This window comes from Aphidius gifuensis, linkage group LG5 (assembly GCF_014905175.1).
Source record: "Aphidius gifuensis isolate YNYX2018 linkage group LG5, ASM1490517v1, whole genome shotgun sequence".
In the NCBI taxonomy this organism is placed as follows: Eukaryota; Metazoa; Arthropoda; class Insecta; order Hymenoptera; family Braconidae; genus Aphidius; species Aphidius gifuensis.
The window spans coordinates 3257416-3277136 of record NC_057792.1 but is presented as its reverse complement, the minus strand read 5'-3'; the positions used below and the strand labels follow the sequence as shown (position 1 = coordinate 3277136).

Below are 19721 nucleotides of genomic sequence, written 5' to 3'. Positions count from 1 at the left end.
GAAAAAAATTAAAAACATTATTGAGGTCAAAATTAAATTGATAAAAAATTATTTAAAAAGGATTATGTGGATTTATTGGGATTTATTTTTATTTAATCAGTGATAAGAAAAAAAAAATTTTAAATTAATAATATTGAAGGTTTAAAGTTGATATTTTTTTTTTTATATATTTGTTATTTTATATCGGCAAATATTTTTTAAACAATTTTTGTTTTTTGTTATTTATAATGTTTATTGTTTGTGGAATTTTTTTTTTTTTTTTCAATGCGTCATGCAATGTTTAAAAATTATTTTTTAAAATCTCTAAGACGACATACAACGACCGGATTACGTTTGTTCTGGTGACCCGATTGTTCTTTAACACCACATAGACGTGATGTGGGTGTGTCGAGGTGAATACTCGACTTGTGTTTATAATAACTTTTGACTAAGATATAAATATAAAAATAATAGAATATAAAATGGATTATTTGTCGTCGTGGTTTTTTTTTTTTTTTATCTATTTTTTTTTCAAGTCATTGTTGATTAACATCTAAAGCTTAATTTAATATAAAAAATATATTTTTTTTATTATCAAATTATGAAAAATTAAGGTCCCTATATATAGATTATAATATAAATATTTTTTTATTTATTTATATATTCGCATTTATAAATAAATAATAAAAAGATATATTAGTGGAAATTTTTTTTTTATTTATATACTTGAAAAAATATGTTTATTTCTTTAGAAAATATTTAAATTTTTAAGTTTTTTTTTTTCTTTTAAATTGTATTTTCTATATGCAATGTTATTTTTATTTTTTTTTTTATTTTGATAAGCAAAAATGAACATTTATAGCCTTTCACAAAGTTATTAGTCTAGGACATTTTTCAAGTCATTAAAACAAATTGGCCTTGGTTTATCACAATTGTTGATAACAAATATCGACGAGCTTTTTCGCTTAAATTTATATTTTATCGGTTTCCGGGATATTTTATTTATTTTCCTTGTTTTTTTTTTATATACATGCTTGAATAGTATAAATAAAAATAAAACAAGTATAAAGATCGACCTCGTCAAAAAAAAATAAAAAAAATTAAGGTGCGTTTTTACACGCACGTATCGAGTAATATAAATCTACACTCAACCTGCCTACAAATGAATTGGAAAACCTAACTGTATCTCAATTTGTCTTTTGTAAATTTATTATTATTTTTTTTTAATATCAAACAAATGAAAAAAAAAAAATGATTTATCTAGAAAAAAAAAAATATATTTTCTATCAAAAATTTAAACTTAATTAATCAAAGTATAAATAGAATCAAAAATTTTTAAATAAATATCTTACAATTTAATAATTAATATACGGTAAAAATTTTAATTAATACTTTTAAATTAAACATAAAACTATTTTATTAAAAAATATATGTAACAAGCAAAATATTCATTTAAAAAAATTTAAAATTCATCAAAAACAGTAAATAAATGTCTTTAAAATATAAAATAAAATTCCATAAAACAAAATACATTATTAAAATTCTTAAAAATAAAGCAACAAACGTGATTTGAAATTATAAATAAAAAAAAAAAAAAAATTTCAAGTATTGAGGCTATTTCCCACGTTACTAAGGTAGCTTTTAACACAGTACTTATAACAATTTACATTTACATGTAACTCGTACATGAATAAAATTTTTTTGCATCGATACTTGAAAAAGTTTATTTGTATGTGTATAATTTCTATATAAATTTCTATATAAATAAAACGCATACTTGAGAATTTCTTTGATTCAATTTTGTTTTTTGTTTAAATATTATTTTACTTTTTTTTTTTTTCTATACACTGGATAATAATTAATGAAAGGGAGCGCCTTTTGAAAGCGATCAAAGTAACTTCAAACAATTATTATTATTATTAAATATAAATAAATGTTTTTTTTTTGCATTTTATTTATGACACGCGCATTAATTTAATAATAATACAGCCTTGTTAATCACGCCTGTGTGAAAATATGAAAATTACAATTTTATAAAACATGATTTATTTACCTTTTTATTTTACACTTAATTATTAATTTAACAAAATTTTATTATTATAAATATCTTTTTATTTATTACTTTTATTTTCAATTATTTAATCATCCGTTACGTCAATTAGATATCTTTTTTTTTTTTATATTTTTTTAGTATTATTTAGCCATTTAATCAGCATTGATTTGACCTATTTTTGTTTTCATTTTATAGTTTATTTTATTCTATTTTTATCTATTTATTTCGTGCAATAAATTCAGAACAATGTCAGTGCACCTGCATGTTTGGTGATTCTGACATGCAATGTTTAAAAAAAAATATAATAATTTTAGTATTTTTTTTTATATTTTATTAAAATGTCAGGTGATATATTTTTTAATCGAAATTTTAATTAAGTCAATTTATAAATTAAAAATATTAGATTTTTTTTTTATTTTAACTTTCACGGATTGAATGAAATTCATTCATATTTTAAAACTTGTATTGTATTTGTGAAAAATATTTTTATTATCCTCATTTGATAAACAGTGAAATCGATTTTTCTAAAAAATTACCATACTATTTTTTTTTATTAATATATAAAATAAGAAAATAGAGTAATTATTATTAAAAAGTATAATGCTTGAGTTGATTTAAAAATTTTTATATTAATTACATGTTAAATTAGTAATTACACACTTTTGATATTTTTAAATACATTTAATTGACCTAATTATGTCTAAAGAAAATAATACATATTTAAATTAATAAACAATAATCAATCAAATTATTATCTTCATAAATTCCAAGAATTATTATTATCAATAAAAAAAAATAAAACGAACAAAGAAAAATATTTATAAATACTCTCATCATTTTTCAAGACAATAAAAATAATTTAATAATACTCAAAAAAAAAACCAAATTCAAACGAAAAATTTTATTCGCATTTTGCAAAAAAAATTTTTAATGACGAAAATAAAAGTAATAATTACTTGAAAAAAAATGCGAATAAAATTTGAAACATAAAAAATTATTTATCTGTGGTTTTTTGAGCATCGAAAAAAAAAAAAAAAATAATAGGGTTAAAATAAAAATTATAAAAGAATTTCGAATGTCTGGGAGAGACAGATAGTAATAATTTTAAAATTTTTAATTTTTATTATTATAATAACAATAAGGATTTAGAGGTAATGTAAAAAATTAAATTTTATTATTATGGATAAATGTTTATTGAACATTTATGGAATGGGGTGGTTGGGTGGGAGAGTTAATACAGAAAAGAATAAACCGGCATTAGGAGACGGTTGTAGCCGGCATGGCAATCCAAGTATTCATCAGTAGGCCAACGACAACCGTGATGTGCGTAACTTAAATAAATAAATAATAATAAAGCTATAAATAAAAAGTATTTAAAAAATTATAATTAAAAAAGAAATTTAAATAAAACAATAAAAATTTAATTTAAATAAAAAAACAATAAATTTTTTTATTGTAAATTTCTATAAATGAATATAAAGAAATAATAATTTTTCAGTGGAAAAATTTGATATACAAAATAAAAAAAAATAATATGATTGATGTTAAATAAAAATTTTATGATTACGAAAGAGAGATGATGAGAACGTCATTCAATGACCCTGGTTGGCATGAAAATAATTTAAAAAAAAATGAAAATAAATTACACTTAATGTTGCAAGGAATAATTTAAATATTTCAGTGTTTTTTTATTAAAGTGATTACTTATTAGATAATGAAAATCAAAGATATTTAAAGTGTCATCAATATAGTGAATGTTAATTAACAAAAAAAAAAAAAATAATTATTTAAATTATAACTTGTTTTTTAGTGAGAGTGTTTTTGTGTGTATCTATCGTTGTCTCTAATGTTGCTTGAAATTACTGCACATATATTCAACGATCGATGACTTTCCAAAGGGGATATTATTATTACAGATTACTTTCACTTTTTTCTTGATGTTGTTGATGTAAAACTGTGTATCAGCAACGACCTAAGACAACGAAAAATCCAATATATAAAATTGAATAAACTCTAATGGATTTTAATTTAAAAAAAAAAAAATAAAACAAATAATAAAATGATTTAAAAAATTCGAATGTTAACAAAAGATACAAAAGATTGCGGCAATTGCCGTTTACTTTCATTTAGACGTCATCAAGATGTCAATGATGATGATGATGAAAAAATTGAAAATAATGATAAAATTAAATCACAGCATCAATCACGTTCACGTACAATTAAAAATAAAAAATATAAAATTAGATCATCATCAATTGGATCCACCTTAGATATTAAAAATTCAAAATTTATAAAATATGTACCAACAAGTTTACGACGAGTATTATCAACGAGTTTTATTAATTTTGATAAACAAGATTCAACAAATAATCATGAATTTATAAATATATTTAATCAATATGAAAATGATAATTTTGATGGTATTGTACCAATAAGTTATCAAATATTTCATGAAGATAATTATCATAATTATAATGATGATTATAAATTAATTAATAATATTAATTCAACAGAATTTAATAGTGACAATACCTGTATTTTAATTGGTTTAAAAAATATAAATATCAATGATAAATTTATGATAAATAATGTTGATAATAAGGCTAATAAATTAACTAAAAAAAATGATGAAAAATTAACAAGAAGAGATTTACAACGTGCTAATATTTTACGTAGACGAAAATATACACAAAGATCATTTTCTGTACCAGTAAGTTTTAGTAAAAATTGCAAAGAAAAATAATATATATATTTTTTTAAATTGATTAGGAAGTTTAAAATAATTAACATTAATTTTTGGATTTTAATTTTAATTATTAAGTGTCTATATATAAATTTTAAATATTATAAAAAAATATTTATTTTGCATTTTATTAAAGCAAAGTTTCCTTGAAATTATTATTTTTTTTTTTTCAATTAAACTTTCCTTTCGATTCATTTTCCATATATTATTTATAACATTACGTAAAGCCCACGTTGTTTTTCCATTAAAGGAATTTGACCCCAATTTAAAACCATAAGAACACCTTCATTATGTTTTGTTTATTTATATTTATTTATTTTTTTTTGTCATCTTGTTTTATTTTTTTTAATATGAAAATTAAAAAATATAGAAAAATAACAATTAGGTGAGAAATTCTTTAGGGGTGTGGTTGAAATTAGTGGTTTTTGTATTAAAGTATCTTCTCTATTTTAACCATGACAATAAGCAACAAATTTATATTATTATTATTTTTTTTTTAATGATTATTTGTGACTTAAATAGTCACTCAGTTGCACCACTTTTAAATTGTACAATTTGCCTTTTTTTTTATTATTTTTTTTTATCTTTTTTTTGTTCTGTTCCAATTGCCCATTATTTTTATTTTACACCACATTATTATCGTTGATTTTTTTTTATATATTTAAACCGTATAACCACATGAATAATTTTGTTTTTTATTTCTTTCGAAAAAAAAAAAATTTTCATTTTTTTTTTAAATTGATATTTTTTATCATGTATTATTTGAAGATATAATTTTGTATTTCCTATAACAAGTAGACATTAATTTATTATGTAATAGAAAAAAAAATATTAATTTTTAAATGAAAATCATTTGTAGAATAAAAAAAAATTATATATGTTATTTAATGTTAGCTGTAAATAAATGCAGTATGATTTACTTTTTAACATCTTTATAACAAGTATCAGAGCAAAGAAAAAAAAATAGCAACAACTTGTCTTCATAGAGACAAGTTGGATATAAATAATAGAAAAAAAAAAAAATGAAAGAAACAAAATTTTTTTGTGCAATTTATTGTTCGTTAGAGATGTTGCTTGCGAGATGATAGTATAAAAGGATTACAAATTTATGTATCATGGTATTTTGCTTGTGCATATAATCATACATATATATATGTTTACATGACATGTTAGTTATTTCAAGGTAACGGCGTGGTTGGCGCCATTCTTGCATGAATTTACGCCCCCGTGCGTTATTGCGATCGCAGCGTTTCTCACATTCTCATTTGATACATTAAAAATAAATAATTTCAAAAAAAAAAAAAATACAATATATATATCATAAACTCGTCATAATATTCTCTCATCTTTTAAATTATTTTTTATACCCTGTAAAGCCCAAATTATTGTCCGAAAAAATTCATTCATTTATTCAAATATTTCTCTGTCGAAATAAATCGAAATAAATTTCGAAATTCGTATTTCGAAAAAAAAAAATATATACCCAAGATAACGTAAAATATTCCCTCATTATTTAAATGATTTTTTGCTTTTTTTTTTACACCCCCTTCCACCCTAAATAATTATAAAAAAAAAAAAATAAATTTATCGATTAAAATATTTCTCCGTCGAAATAAATCGAAATTATTTTTTAAAAAATAAAATACAATCGAGGTATTATTAATACTATTAATTAACATTATAAAAAAAATAAATTGAAATTATTTAAATAAAATAATATACAAATTTTGTAAATTTTTACAACATGATAATTTTGAAATTAAATGTATTAAATGTGGTAACAAATTAAATGAAAAAAATTATACACTTTTAGCATTATTATTTAGAAATGAAAGATTAAAGAAAAAAAATATATAATAACAATAATTTATTATAAATTTTTTATAATAATAGAGAAATTTTCAAGTCAACAGATGCAATGCACTTAGCAAGTGAATGGCGCAAGTTAATTCTGTCATCACCATTTGTATTTTCATTTGGCTTCTCATATCCTCCCAGTAAATTTGCGAAATAAATATACATATATGCTTGCACATGAACAATACTCATATGTGTATATATTTTTTAATTTTAATCCTTAACTCTGTATAAATAATATATATTTTTGTTATTATCAAGTCACGCTTTACCTAGCTTCATGCTTATTTCTTAATACTTTTTACAACTCAATCTCTTCCGGAAATAACTTGTAAAAAAAAAAAAAGTAAAATTAATAAAAATAATAATAAAATATCATTGAAAATTTGCAAATTAATAGAAAAATAAATATAATATTAAATATAAAATAAAAAATGAGAAATATATTTTTGTTGTTTTTTTTTTTTTTTAATTTATAAATATTTATTCAACTGACATAGCACAGTGTGCTGGAGTAACTCGTTAATATGGCTATATAAATGTCCATATATATATATAACCAAAACCATTACCCGGACTTTCTTGAACAACTCACATTCCGTTCTGGTCACCAACCTGGAACCAAGACTTTTACACACCTTATTTTTTTTTTTTTTCATCGTCTGGTTAAAAAAAAAATACATTCATATAGAAATAAATTTATTATATTTAATAAAAATATCAAAAATAATTTAAAAAACAAAATAATTAATTAAATTATATTTTTAATTTCAACAGAGACATTTGGATAAAGGTAGTGATCTTGCTGAGGCTGCTGGTACATCTGGTCTTGATGATTTATCAAATAATTTACGTGATCATTTACGTGATTTTGGTATACGTCTTGAGGATCGTCGTGAATATCTTGAAGATACAACACGTTGTTATTTATTACAAGAACGTACACAAGAATGGATTATTGAAGCTGAAAAAGTATTAGAACGTATATCAAATCAAAAATATTTTGGTATACGTCCACCAATACCATTACCAAATGAACATTTTAATGAAATGTTAACAATTGCTGATAAAATTGGTAATGAATTAATAATTGATAAATGTAAAAATATACGTGATAAATACAATAATATTGTATTATTAATACGTGGTAATAATAGTAATGATAGTCCATCAAGTCGTCGTAGATCATTTGCAACATCTGAATCAGCTGCTGAATCAAATTCATGGGATGACAGTGATTCAAATACTGGATCATGTGAATTAAAAAATACATTATTAAATAATAATAATAATATTAACAATAATAATAATACAATAATAAATGATTCACGTACACCAATACTTGATAATATTGATGAATTAAATGAAACAAAAATAAATGATAATAATAATAAAAATATTATTGATAAATCATCATCATCAAGTCCAATTATAAATAATAATCGTAGATTTTTAAAACCACCAGTTAATTCACATTTACAAAGATCATCAAGTATACCAACACCTGGTATGAAAGTTAAAAAAACAATAATATTAATTATGAGAGAAATGATACAGACTGAAAGAGATTATGTTAAATCACTTGAATATATTATTGAAAATTATATACCAGAACTTGTTAGAGATGATATACCACAAGCAATGAGAGGACAAAGAAATGTTATATTTGGTAATGTTGAAAAAATATATGAATTTCATAGTCAACATTTTTTACGTGAATTAGAACAATGTGAACATTGTCCAATGATGGTTGGACAATGTTTTTTAAGACATGTAAGTATTATTTATTATTTAACTTGTTTAACTTGTTATTTAATATTATATTTTTTTTTTTTTTTAATAGGAAAATAAATTTTATTTATATGCATTGTATAATAAAAATAAGCCAAATTCTGATTCTCTAATGGCTGAATATGGTACGTCATTTTTTAAAACAAAACAACTTGAGTTAAATGATAAAATGGATTTAGCAAGTTATTTATTAAAACCAGTACAAAGAATGGGAAAATATGCATTGTTATTACAACAATTGGTTAAAGCTGGTACTGATTTATCAGAAAGTATTGATAATAATAATGATCATGATGATAAAACAGATTCAAATGATAAAAATAATGATGGTGTTAAACGTATGGTTGAGGGTGAAGCTGATTTAAGAGATGCTGAACAGATGGTACGATTTCAATTACGTCATGGTAATGATTTACTTGCTATGGATTCATTGAGAGATTGTGATGTGAGTACACATATTAATTATATTTATTATTCGTAATATATATATGAATAATTATTAAGTCGAAAATTTGGGGTGATTTATTAACAAGCTAGCTTAACATCTGTTGATTTTTAATTTACATTTTAAATTATTTTAATTATTTTTAAGGTCAATGTCAAGGAACAAGGACGTTTATTACGACAAAATGAATTTTTAGTTTGGCAAGGAAAAGGAAAAAAATGTCTTCGTCAAGTTTTTTTATTTGAAGATTTAATATTATTCAGTAAAGCAAGACGTTTTCCTGATAGAAAGGTAATTAATTTATATAATTAAAAATATGCTTTAATTTAATTAATATATGTTTCTTTTTTTTTTTTGTTTCAATTAGAATTTAGATATTTATATTTATAAACACAGTATAAAAACAACAGATATTGGATTAACAGCTGTTATGGCTGATTCACCAACAAAATTCGAAATATGGTTTAGAAAAAGAAAACCAGGTGATACATATACACTACAATGTGCAAGTGAAGATATTAAAAAATCATGGACTGAAGAATTAAGTAATTTACTATGGAAACAGGCGCTTCGTAATCGAGGTAATAAAAAAAAAAAAAAAATTAATTTTTTATTTTCTCTTTTAATAGATTTTATTGTAAAATTGTTTTTTTCTCTTTTCTATTTTGTATTGTAGAAGTGCGCCTTGCTGAAATGTCAAGTATGGGAATTGGCAATAAACCTTGTCTTGATATAAGACCAAGTGCTGATCAAATAAATGATCGTTCAATAAGCGTTGCACAATTATCAAAAAGTAAGTCGTAATTATAATAATAAATTAATTATTAAAAATTAAAAATAAACTTTCATTTTATTTTATAATTTTCTAAACTATTCATCCGTTTAAATATAAATGATTTTTTTTTAAATAATAAAATAATGCGCATTTAAATGAATTAATATTTAATTGTTTTTTTAATTTGTAGCACCAAGATTTAGAAATTCAATAGCAGTATCAATATCAGATGAATCAAGTCGTTCAACAAGAAGACCACACAGTGTTATATCAGTTAGTTCATCATCAAGTAGTGGTGGTAGTAGTGGTGGTGGTGGTCAACAAACAACATTACATCTTGGACTTGATGCTAGTCCACGTCTTCATCATCGTAGTACAACACTAAACAGTCAATGTAGTGTTGGTATGTATTAATTTTTAAACTAAATAAATAATGTGTCATTAACTGTATACAAAAAGAAAATATTTTAATCTTATCATTTGTTTTACAGAAAGTGGAATAATTGCTGATATATCAATAGTATCAGACGACGGCTGTGCTGATACAAGTGAAAGAAATAATTGGAAATCTACATTAGAAAGTTCAACGTCATCAAATACACCAAACAATACATCAACACCTCTTAAAAATTCAACAACAACAAATCCACCAACTGCATCATCATCCTCATCATCATCATCGTCATCATCATCATCACCATCATCATCAAGTGATGTTAATTTAACACCTTATGATCAAGACATGTCCATTAATTTGTAAATTAGAAAACAAAGTCTTTTCAATAAAAATTAGCATCGAATTTAATTTAAAAAAAAAAAATTCACAATTAAAATTATAATATAAATGAAAGTAAGATTTAAAATTATAATTATAATAATAATTAGTAGCTCTGACACTGGCCTGTAAGCGCAAAAGCCAAATATTTTAATTATTTTATTTGGATATATTTTATTTGTATTATTTTTTATTTTTTATATTCTTTTTTTTTCGTTTAGAAACGTTCAAAGTTTCGAAATGTTTTAGAGTGGCTTGACGTTATTGTTAATTAAATAATAATAATAATAATAATAATTGACAAATATTATTATTATTATTATTGATAATGTAAAAAAATAAATTTTATGGAAATAATAAACTTTAAGCCAGTCTCAAGACTAACATACACACACAATTGACTTACTGATGGAAAAAAAAAATTGAAATTAATTGGAATGAAAAAAAAAGAAATTAAATTTGTAAATTTTTTTTTTTTTTGTTTATAAATTGCGAAAGGTTATTATCATGTAAGTCATTATAAATTGTGGCCTTCAATTGTCAAGGTTTTCTGCCAAGGTATTGCCAGTGATATCTTGTTGACAGTTAACGACAAAAAAAAAAAGATGAAAAAATTTTATTTTATTAAAAGAAAAAAAGATTATTAATAATATTTGTTTTATCATTTAGTATCATAGTATATTATTTTTTATTTTCTATTATTTTTGAGGTATAAGAAAAAATAAATAATTAAGCTTACAATTTTATGGCACATTAGAAAATTTAAATTAGACGTGAAATTAAAAAAAAAAACAAAAAGAAAATTGGTACAAACTGTCTCCCAATTGTGAAATTATTTATTTTAGATTTTTAATGAATAATAATATTGTAGAAAAAAATTAATCGTTTTAATAATTTCATATTAATATTGCTTAATAATTCCATTAATTTTTGGACCAGGGAAATTTTTGCCATAAAACAGTTGTACCTATTTTTTTTTTCTTTTTCTTTATATATATAAATATTTTTATTCTGTCAAGTCATATACCACTGTGTATCCAATATTTAGATATTTATTAGTAATATATATTTTTTGTAAGTACTTATCTATTTTAAATAACCTTGATATAATATATATATATTTAAATATGAATATTCTATCGTAAAAAAAAAAAACAAAAAAAATAAAAACAAATCTTACCCACAATTGAAATTGAACAATCATCTTGTATTTGTATATAATATATGTTACTATTAATTTTGGTCTCATTGTATTGTTTTTATTATCATGTTTATTACTGAAATAATATTTTTTTTTTATTCATCATAATTAAAATTTTTATCAATCATTTTTTTTATTTCTCAAAACTCATTAAATACCTCTTAGCCCATTCTATTATCCTAATCCAAAACATTATTTTATTTTTAATTGACACTTGATCTTATTGATTAAATTCATCCTGACATGATCATACAAGAAACTGCTGATGAAGTTATTAAATGTGAATTTATTATTTCAAAAATTATTAAATCAACAAGTTGGAGCAGTGCTGAAGAAACAAATAAAATTGAAAATAATGGTTTATCATTGTTTTGGATATTAGAAAGATTACGAAAAGCTGCAAACTTTGAAGTAACTCAAAATTCAAAATCAATTGTTGTTGTAAGTATTTTATTAATTTATTTATACTTAATTAATAATTAATTTTATTATTCAAATGTTTTATTAATCTGGTTAAATTTAATGATATATTATTAATAAATTTAAATTATTTCTATTTACAGGGTAAAGCATTATTCAGTTGGATTAAAAGCATTGTTATTAATATTCGACTTGATCCATATTTGAGACCAATACTTTTTCCAATAATGTCACCACTTGTTAGAGAAATTGAAACAACCATTGAGACAAGAAGCAAAGGTAATTGCTGAAAAATTAAATCAAGAATGGAAGTTAAACAAAGAAATGAAAATACAAATGGAAATATTGAAGATAATAATAATGATGGTGACTATGCTAAATTGTTACATAAAGTACAGCAAAAAATAATGGTCAAGAGGGGCCAAAGATCAATAGCTAAAAAACAACAGGTAATTATTATTTATTTTTTTTTTTTCAATGAAAATTGTTTTATAATTATTAGGAATTTTTTAATTGATGTTTTTATTTTATTTTTTTATCTGTTTACAGTACGTTACAGATCCGGAAATTGCAGCTAAATGTAAAATTGCCAGGCATGTACTAAATCTATAAGCTTTGTCACATAATATTTATCTCGACCAAAAAAATTTCTTTTTTCCATTTTTATTATGCTTAAAATTTTGTTTTTATATTTTTTTTAAAAAAACTTTATATTTTATTTTATTTAAAATAATATTAAAATATCGAATATATTAATAAAATATCGAATTGGTATAAATGAATTGACATTTTGTCCAGGATTATTTTTTTTTTAATATTTCTAAAATAAATAAATAAATGAAAACAAGTGTGTCATTATTCATTATTAAAAAAAAAATTTTTTTTATTGATCAATTTTATTCTACCAGGACATTTTTAATTGTCATTTTGTTTTTTTTTTTTTTATATATAATTTACAATATAAACATACTTTACAAACTAAAAAAAAAAAATATTTTAATTGATGGATATTTAAAAAGCAAACTCAAAAAAAAAAGTATCTAATTTGCCGTCAAAGGTCTGTGTTGAATTAGATAAGTCAAAAATGGAACGAGCTAATTTTTTAAAATCAGTCATGAATTTTCGAGCACTAGATGATGGTGAAAAGAGTGGATCGGTGCTTGGACATTGATCAAAAATATAAAACACACATTTTTCAAATTTGGGAACAAAACTGTAACAAATAAAAGTAATTATATTATAAAATATTGAATTAATTTAAATTTTTTATTTATTTTTTTATATTTTTAAAATATAACTTACGTTCTACTGTATATTTCCAGCTCATGAAGAAACAATTTTTCCGGTAATAATTCATCCCAACATTTAGCACCCCCGAGGCTTTCTCGAAGGCAATCTTCTTTTTCCACCAAGGCTGAAAAAAAATAAATTATATTTTGGTTATTATAATTTATAAGTAATAATATTGTTTTATAAAATCCTTACCAGCAAGTCTTTTCGCATTCTCTGAACACAAATAACCAGCGTATGAACGTATTGCTCCAGAAATTAAATTTCTTCTATCCCGAGATGGTTGTCTCTCACAAAAAAGTACACTGTTGACAAAATTTTCAGCACATGCGAAGTAATGAGGCGAAGTATTACAAACGAGTGGAAAATCAGATGGAACACTGAACAGTGGAGTTTTTGCATTCTCTATACGTCCATGTAATTGAGAGAAAACAGATCCATTTCGACATTGTTCAAAGTTTTTTATTGAAGAAATCAGTAAAGCATCAAATTCTCTTTCGATTAGATTTTTTCTACACTTATTTATAAACTCTGAATTTAAAAATTTATTTGTCCACTTCGAAAGTTGACACGTGACTATACAGAATAGAAAAAAAAAACAATTATTTTTTGTCTTCCATTAAAATTATATAAATTAAATTTAAAAAAAAATATATTTCAAATAATAAATAATTTAATAAATTACAATACCTTCAAAAATACCGGTTAAAGCAATGATGGCAAGCATCAAAATTCCTCTGTTGAAAGCCATAGTAGAAAATTAAAACACTTATTAATTGAACCCGTTACTGCACACGGCCAGTACAAACTTTATATAGGGCTACCACTTGCTACCACTTGCTACCACTTGCTACCACTGAAAGACTCCTTCCCAACAATTTTTTTAAAGTACACTGTGCATGACTAAAATTCTTTACATATAGATGGCATTTAGGGATTAGGGCATTTAGATTTTCTTTTCCATTCTCTCCTTTGGATTACCAGTTCAAGGATTTTTTTAATACAATGAACCAAGAAGACTAGAAAGATTATTTTATTTAAAATAATATTAAAATATCGAATATATTAATAAAATATCGAATTGGTATAAATCAATTGACATTTGGTCCAGGATTATATTTTTTTTTAATATTTCTAAAATAAATAAATAAATGAAAACAAGTGTCTCATTATTCATTATTAAAAAAATAATTTTTTTTATTGATCAATCTTATTCTACCAGGACATTTTTATTTTATTTTTTTATCTGTTTACAGTACGTTACAGATCCGGAAATTGCAGCTAAATGTAAAATTGCCAGGTATGTACTAAATCTATAAGCTTTGTCACATAATATTTATCTCGACCAAAAAAAATTTTTTTTTCCATTTTTATTATGCTTAAAATTTTGTTTTTATATTTTTTTTAAAAAAACTTTATATTTTATTTTATTTAAAATAATATTAAAATATCGAATATATTAATAAAATATCGAATTGGTATAAATGAATTGACATTTTGTCCAGGATTATTTTTTTGTTAATATTTCTAAAATAAATAAATAAATGAAAACAAGTGTGTCATTATTCATTATTAAAAAAAAAATTTTTTTTATTGATCAATTTTATTCTACCAGGACATTTTTAATTGTCATTTTGTTTTTTTTTTTTTTATATATAATTACAATATAAAAATACTTTACAAACTAAAAAAAAAAAATATTTTAATTGATGGATATTTAAAAAGCATACTCTAAAAAAAAATTATCTAAATCGTCATCAAAGGTCTGTGTTGAATTAGATAAGTTAAAAAAGGAACGACCTAATTTTTTAAAATCAGTCATGAATTTTCGAGCACTAGATGATGGTGAAAAGAGTGGATCGGTGCTTGGACATTGATCAAAAATATAAAACATACATTTCTCAACTTTGGGAACAAAACTGTAACAAATAAAAGTAATTATATTATAAAATATTGAATTAATTTAAATTTTTTATTTATTTTTTTATATTTTTAAAATATAACTTACGTTCTACTGTATAATTCCAGCGTATGAAGAAAACTTTTTTCCGGTAATAATTCATCCCAACATTTAGCACCCCTGAGGCTTTTTCGAAGGCAATCTTCTTCTTCCACCAAGGCTGAAAAAAAATGAATTATATTTTGGTTATTATAATTTATAAGTAATAATATTGTTTTATAAAATCCTTACCAGCAAGTCTTTTCGCATTCTCTGAACACAAATAACCAGCGTACGAACGTATTGCTCCAGAAATTAAATTTCTTCTATCCCGAGATGGTTGTCCCTCACAAAAGAGTACACTGTTGACAAAATTTTCAGCACATGCGAAGTAATGAGGCGAAGCATTACAAACGAGTGGAAAATCAGATGGAACACTGAACAGTGGAGTTTTTGCATTCTTTATACGTCCACGTAATTGAGAGAAAACAGATCCATTTTGACATTCTTCAAAGTTTTTTATTGAAGAAATCAGTAAAGCATCAAATTCTCTTTCGATTTGATTTTTTCTACACTTATTTATATACTCTGAATTTAAAAATTTATTTGTCCACTTCGAAAGTTGACACGTGACTATACAGAATAGAAAAAAAAACAATTATTTTTTGTCTTCCATTAAAATTATATAAATTAAATTTAAAAATAAAATATATTTCAAATAATAAATCATTTAATAAATTACAATACCTTCAAAAATACCGGTTAAAGCAATGATGGCAAGCATCAAAATTCCTCTGTTGAAAGCCATAGTAGAAAATTAAAACACTTATTAATTGAACCCGTTACTGCACACGGCCAGTACAAACTTTATATACTTTATATAGGGCTACCACTTGCTACCACTGAAAGACTCCTTCCCAACAATTTTTTTAAAGTACACTGTGCATGACTAAAATTCTTTACATATGGATGGCATCTAGGGATTAGGGCATTTAGATTTTCTTTTCCATTCTCTCCTTTGGATTACCAGTTCAAGGATTTTTTTAATACAATGAACCAAGAGTGAAACTGAGAAAATTTCAATAGTCCATGTCCAACTGAATATTATTCTTTGATTTCGAATTTCGATTTGAAGAATGATAATATTTTTCCTATATTATCAACATCAGATGGCGTTGAACAACAACACCATAAATTCATTTATAAATAAATAAAAAAATTTTACAATAATAATAATACATTCATATAGAAATAAATTTATTATATTTAATAAAAATATCAAAAATAATTTGAAAAACAAAATAATTAATTAAATTATATTTTTAATTTTAACAGAGACATTTGGACAAAGGTAGTGATCTTGCTGAGGCTGCTGGTACATCTGGTCTTGATAATTTATCAAATAATTTACGTGATCATTTACGTGATTTTGGTATACGTCTTGAGGATCGTCGTGAATATCTTGAAGATACAACACGTTGTTATTTATTACAAGAACGTACACAAGAATGGATTATTGAAGCTGAAAAAGTATTAGAACGTATATCAAATCAAAAATATTTTGCGGTATACGTCCACCAATACCATTACCAAATGAACATTTTAATGAAATGTTAACAATTGCTGATAAAATTGGTAATGAATTAATAATTGATAAATGTAAAAATATACGTGATAAATACAATAATATTGTATTATTAATACGTGGTAATAATAGTAATGATAGTCCATCAAGTCGTCGTAGATCATTTGCAACATCTGAATCAGCAGCTGAATCAAATTCATGGGATGACAGTGATTCAAATACTGGATCATGTGAATTAAAAAATACATCATTAAATAATAATACAACTTATTAAAATTAATTTAGAAAATTCAATTTAAATTCTTATTTCTTACCCATAAAAAAGTAGCAGCATCATTTGAATTTTGATCAGGACATTTAATTTTTGATACGTTAATTTCATCATGTAACTCGTCTGTATCAGTAAAGACTTGAAGATCAGACTGGCTTGCTTGTTGACAATTGACACAGTGAGCTGGTACCACAACGAGTCTGCCACCAACAATTGCACCTTGACAAATATGAGTGCGTTGACAACGTACTGATACTAAAAATGATGTATCAATAAATTTTTTTTGGTGGAATTTTTTTTCCTAGTTGACCTTTTGATCTTACAACAATATTTGCTATAGAAGAAAATGTTCGTTTTTTATTTTAACTTTATTATTGAAAAAAAAAAAAAAAAAATTAAAACTTGACAGATGAAAATTAATTAGACTTACCGATTATACAGATTAACAAAAATCCTATTGAAATTTTCATCTTGAAAATAGATTATCTATCTAGTTATGAATATTTTTATAATGAAAAAAAAAAAAAACCTTACGAGCTTGTTTTTATAGTTAATTGTCAAAATAATTTGAATGAAAAATATTTATTATGTTGTGTAATTTACTGGGCAGTTAATTTTATATTTTTTATGATCTTTTAAATTTATTAGACATGAGTGTTTTTAACAATGTAAATTATAATTTCGTCAAATAGTTAAATTTGTTTGATCAGTTTGGTGCGTTCTATTTTGGTAAATTTTTAAGCATATTTTTTAAGCACTAAAATCTCTACTAAATCTATAAGCTTTGTCACATAATATTTATCTCGACCAAAAAAATTTCTCTTTTCCATTTTTATTATGCTTAAAATTTTGTTTTTATATTTTTTTTAAAAAAACTTTATATTTTTATTTTGCATTAAACTTTATATTTTATTTTATTTAAAATAATATTAAAATATCGAATATATTAATAAAATATCGAATTGGTATAAATCAATTGACATTTTGTCCAGGATTATTTTTTTTTTAATATTTCTAAAATAAATAAATAAATGAAAACAAGTGTGTCATTATTTATTATTAAAAAAAAAATTTTTTTTATTGATCAATTTTATTCTACCAAGACATTTTTAATTGTCATTTTGTTTTTTTTTTTTTTTATATATAATTTACAATATAAATACTACAATAAAAAAAATATTTTAATTGATGGATATTTAAAAAGCAAACTCAAAAAAAAAAGTATCTAAATCGCCATCAAAGGTCTGTGTTGAATTAGATAAGTCAAAAAAGGAACGAGCTAATTTTTTAAAATCAGTCATGAATTTTCGAGCACTAGATGATGGTGAAAAGAGTGGATCGGTGCTTGGACATTGATCAAAAATATAAAACATACATTTTTCAACTTTGGGAACAAAACTGTAACAAATAAAAGTAAATATATTATAAAATATTGAATTAATATAAATTTTTTATTTATTTTTTTATATTTTTAAAATATAACTTACGTTCTACTGTATATTTCCAGCATATGAAGAAACATTTTTTGCGGTAATATTTCATGAAAACATTTAGCACCCCCGCAGCTTTTTTTAATGCAATCTTTTTCTTCCACCAAGGCTGAAAAAAAATAAATTATATTTTGGTTATTATAATTTATAAGTAATAATATTGTTTTATAAAATCCTTACCAGCAAGTCTTTTCGCATCTTCTGAACACAAATAACCAGCGTATGAACGTATTGCTCCAGTAATTAAATTTCTTCTATCCCGAGATGGTTGTCTCTCACAAAAGAGTACACTGTTGAGAAAATTTTCAGCACATGCGAAGTAATGAGGCGAAGTATTACAAACGAGTGGAAAATCAGATGGAACACTGAACAGTGGAGTTTTTGCATTATCTATACGTTCACGTAATTGAGAGAAAACAGATCCATTTTGACATTCTTCAAAGTTTTTTATTGAAGAAATCAGTAAAGCATCAAATTCTCTTTCGATTTGATTTTTTCTACACTTATTTATAAACTCTGAATTTAAAAATTCATTTTTCCACTCCAAAAGTTGACACGTGACTATACAGAATAGAAAAAAAAAACAATTATTTTTTGTCTTCCATTAAAATTATATAAATTAAATTTAAAAAAAAATATATTTCAAATAATAAATAATTTAATAAATTACAATACCTTCAAAAATACCGGTTAAAGCAATGATGGCAAGCATCAAAATTCCTCTGTTGAAAGCCATAGTAGAAAATTAAAACACTTTTAGTACAAACTTTATACTTGCTACCACTTGCTACCACTGAAAGACTCCTTCCCAACAATTTTTAAAGTACATAGACGCTAAAATTCTTTACATATGGATGGTTTTACATATATGTTTTATAGAATACTTTTTCTCATTCTCTCCTAATTACCAGTTCAAGGATTTTTCTAATACAATAAACCAAAGTAAGATCTGAGAAAATTTCAATAGTCCATGTCCAACTGAATATTATTCTTTGAAATTTCGAGTTGAGTTGAAGAATGATAAATTTTTAACATAAATTATTCAACATCAGATATTGTTAAAACAACAAAAATCATAAATCCAAATTTAAATAAAATAAATTTTAA

At 22.8% G+C, this 19721-nt stretch overlaps 2 protein-coding genes across 4 annotated transcripts in view; one reads left to right on the top strand and one right to left on the bottom strand.

Annotated features, from left to right (window-relative positions):
* Positions 1 to 11002, top strand: part of LOC122856741 — a 43787-nt gene extending 32785 nt beyond the window's left edge. For 2 of the 3 annotated variants that reach the window (XM_044158532.1, XM_044158534.1), the window contains exons 12-18: positions 7410 to 8405; positions 8476 to 8868; positions 9016 to 9159; positions 9236 to 9449; positions 9545 to 9661; positions 9834 to 10046; positions 10135 to 11002. In XM_044158532.1, the coding sequence (XP_044014467.1) occupies positions 7410 to 8405; positions 8476 to 8868; positions 9016 to 9159; positions 9236 to 9449; positions 9545 to 9661; positions 9834 to 10046; positions 10135 to 10403 (2346 nt within the window). In that variant the 3' untranslated portion in view covers positions 10404 to 11002. The remainder of the gene's footprint in view (positions 1 to 7409; positions 8406 to 8475; positions 8869 to 9015; positions 9160 to 9235; positions 9450 to 9544; positions 9662 to 9833; positions 10047 to 10134) is intronic. The other variant, XM_044158533.1, reaches the window with a different exon arrangement.
* Positions 11003 to 17874: 6872 nt separating this feature from the next.
* LOC122856212 lies at positions 17875 to 19350 on the bottom strand. Its single transcript, XM_044157903.1, has 5 exons — positions 19302 to 19350; positions 18795 to 19049; positions 18612 to 18723; positions 18401 to 18522; positions 17875 to 17906 (listed from the first exon to the last, which is right to left on the bottom strand). The coding sequence occupies exons 1-5, from the start codon at positions 19348 to 19350 to the stop codon at positions 17875 to 17877; spliced, it is 570 nt and encodes a 189-aa protein (XP_044013838.1).
* Between the last annotated feature and the right edge of the window lie 371 nt (positions 19351 to 19721).

What these genes read in the sequence shown, in the direction of transcription:
- LOC122856212 (XM_044157903.1), bottom strand. Translation starts at nt 19,350, where the DNA reads ATGGCTTTCAACAGAGGAATTTTGATGCTTGCCATCATTGCTTTAACC. An exon ending in AGATGCGAAAAGACTTGCTG is followed by an intron (nt 18,724 to 18,794) that starts GTAAGGATTTTA and finishes ATTTTTTTTCAG; the next exon opens with CCTTGGTGGAAGAAAAAGAT. An exon ending in CTGGAAATATACAGTAGAAC is followed by an intron (nt 18,523 to 18,611) that starts GTAAGTTATATT and finishes TATTTGTTACAG; the next exon opens with TTTTGTTCCCAAAGTTGAAA.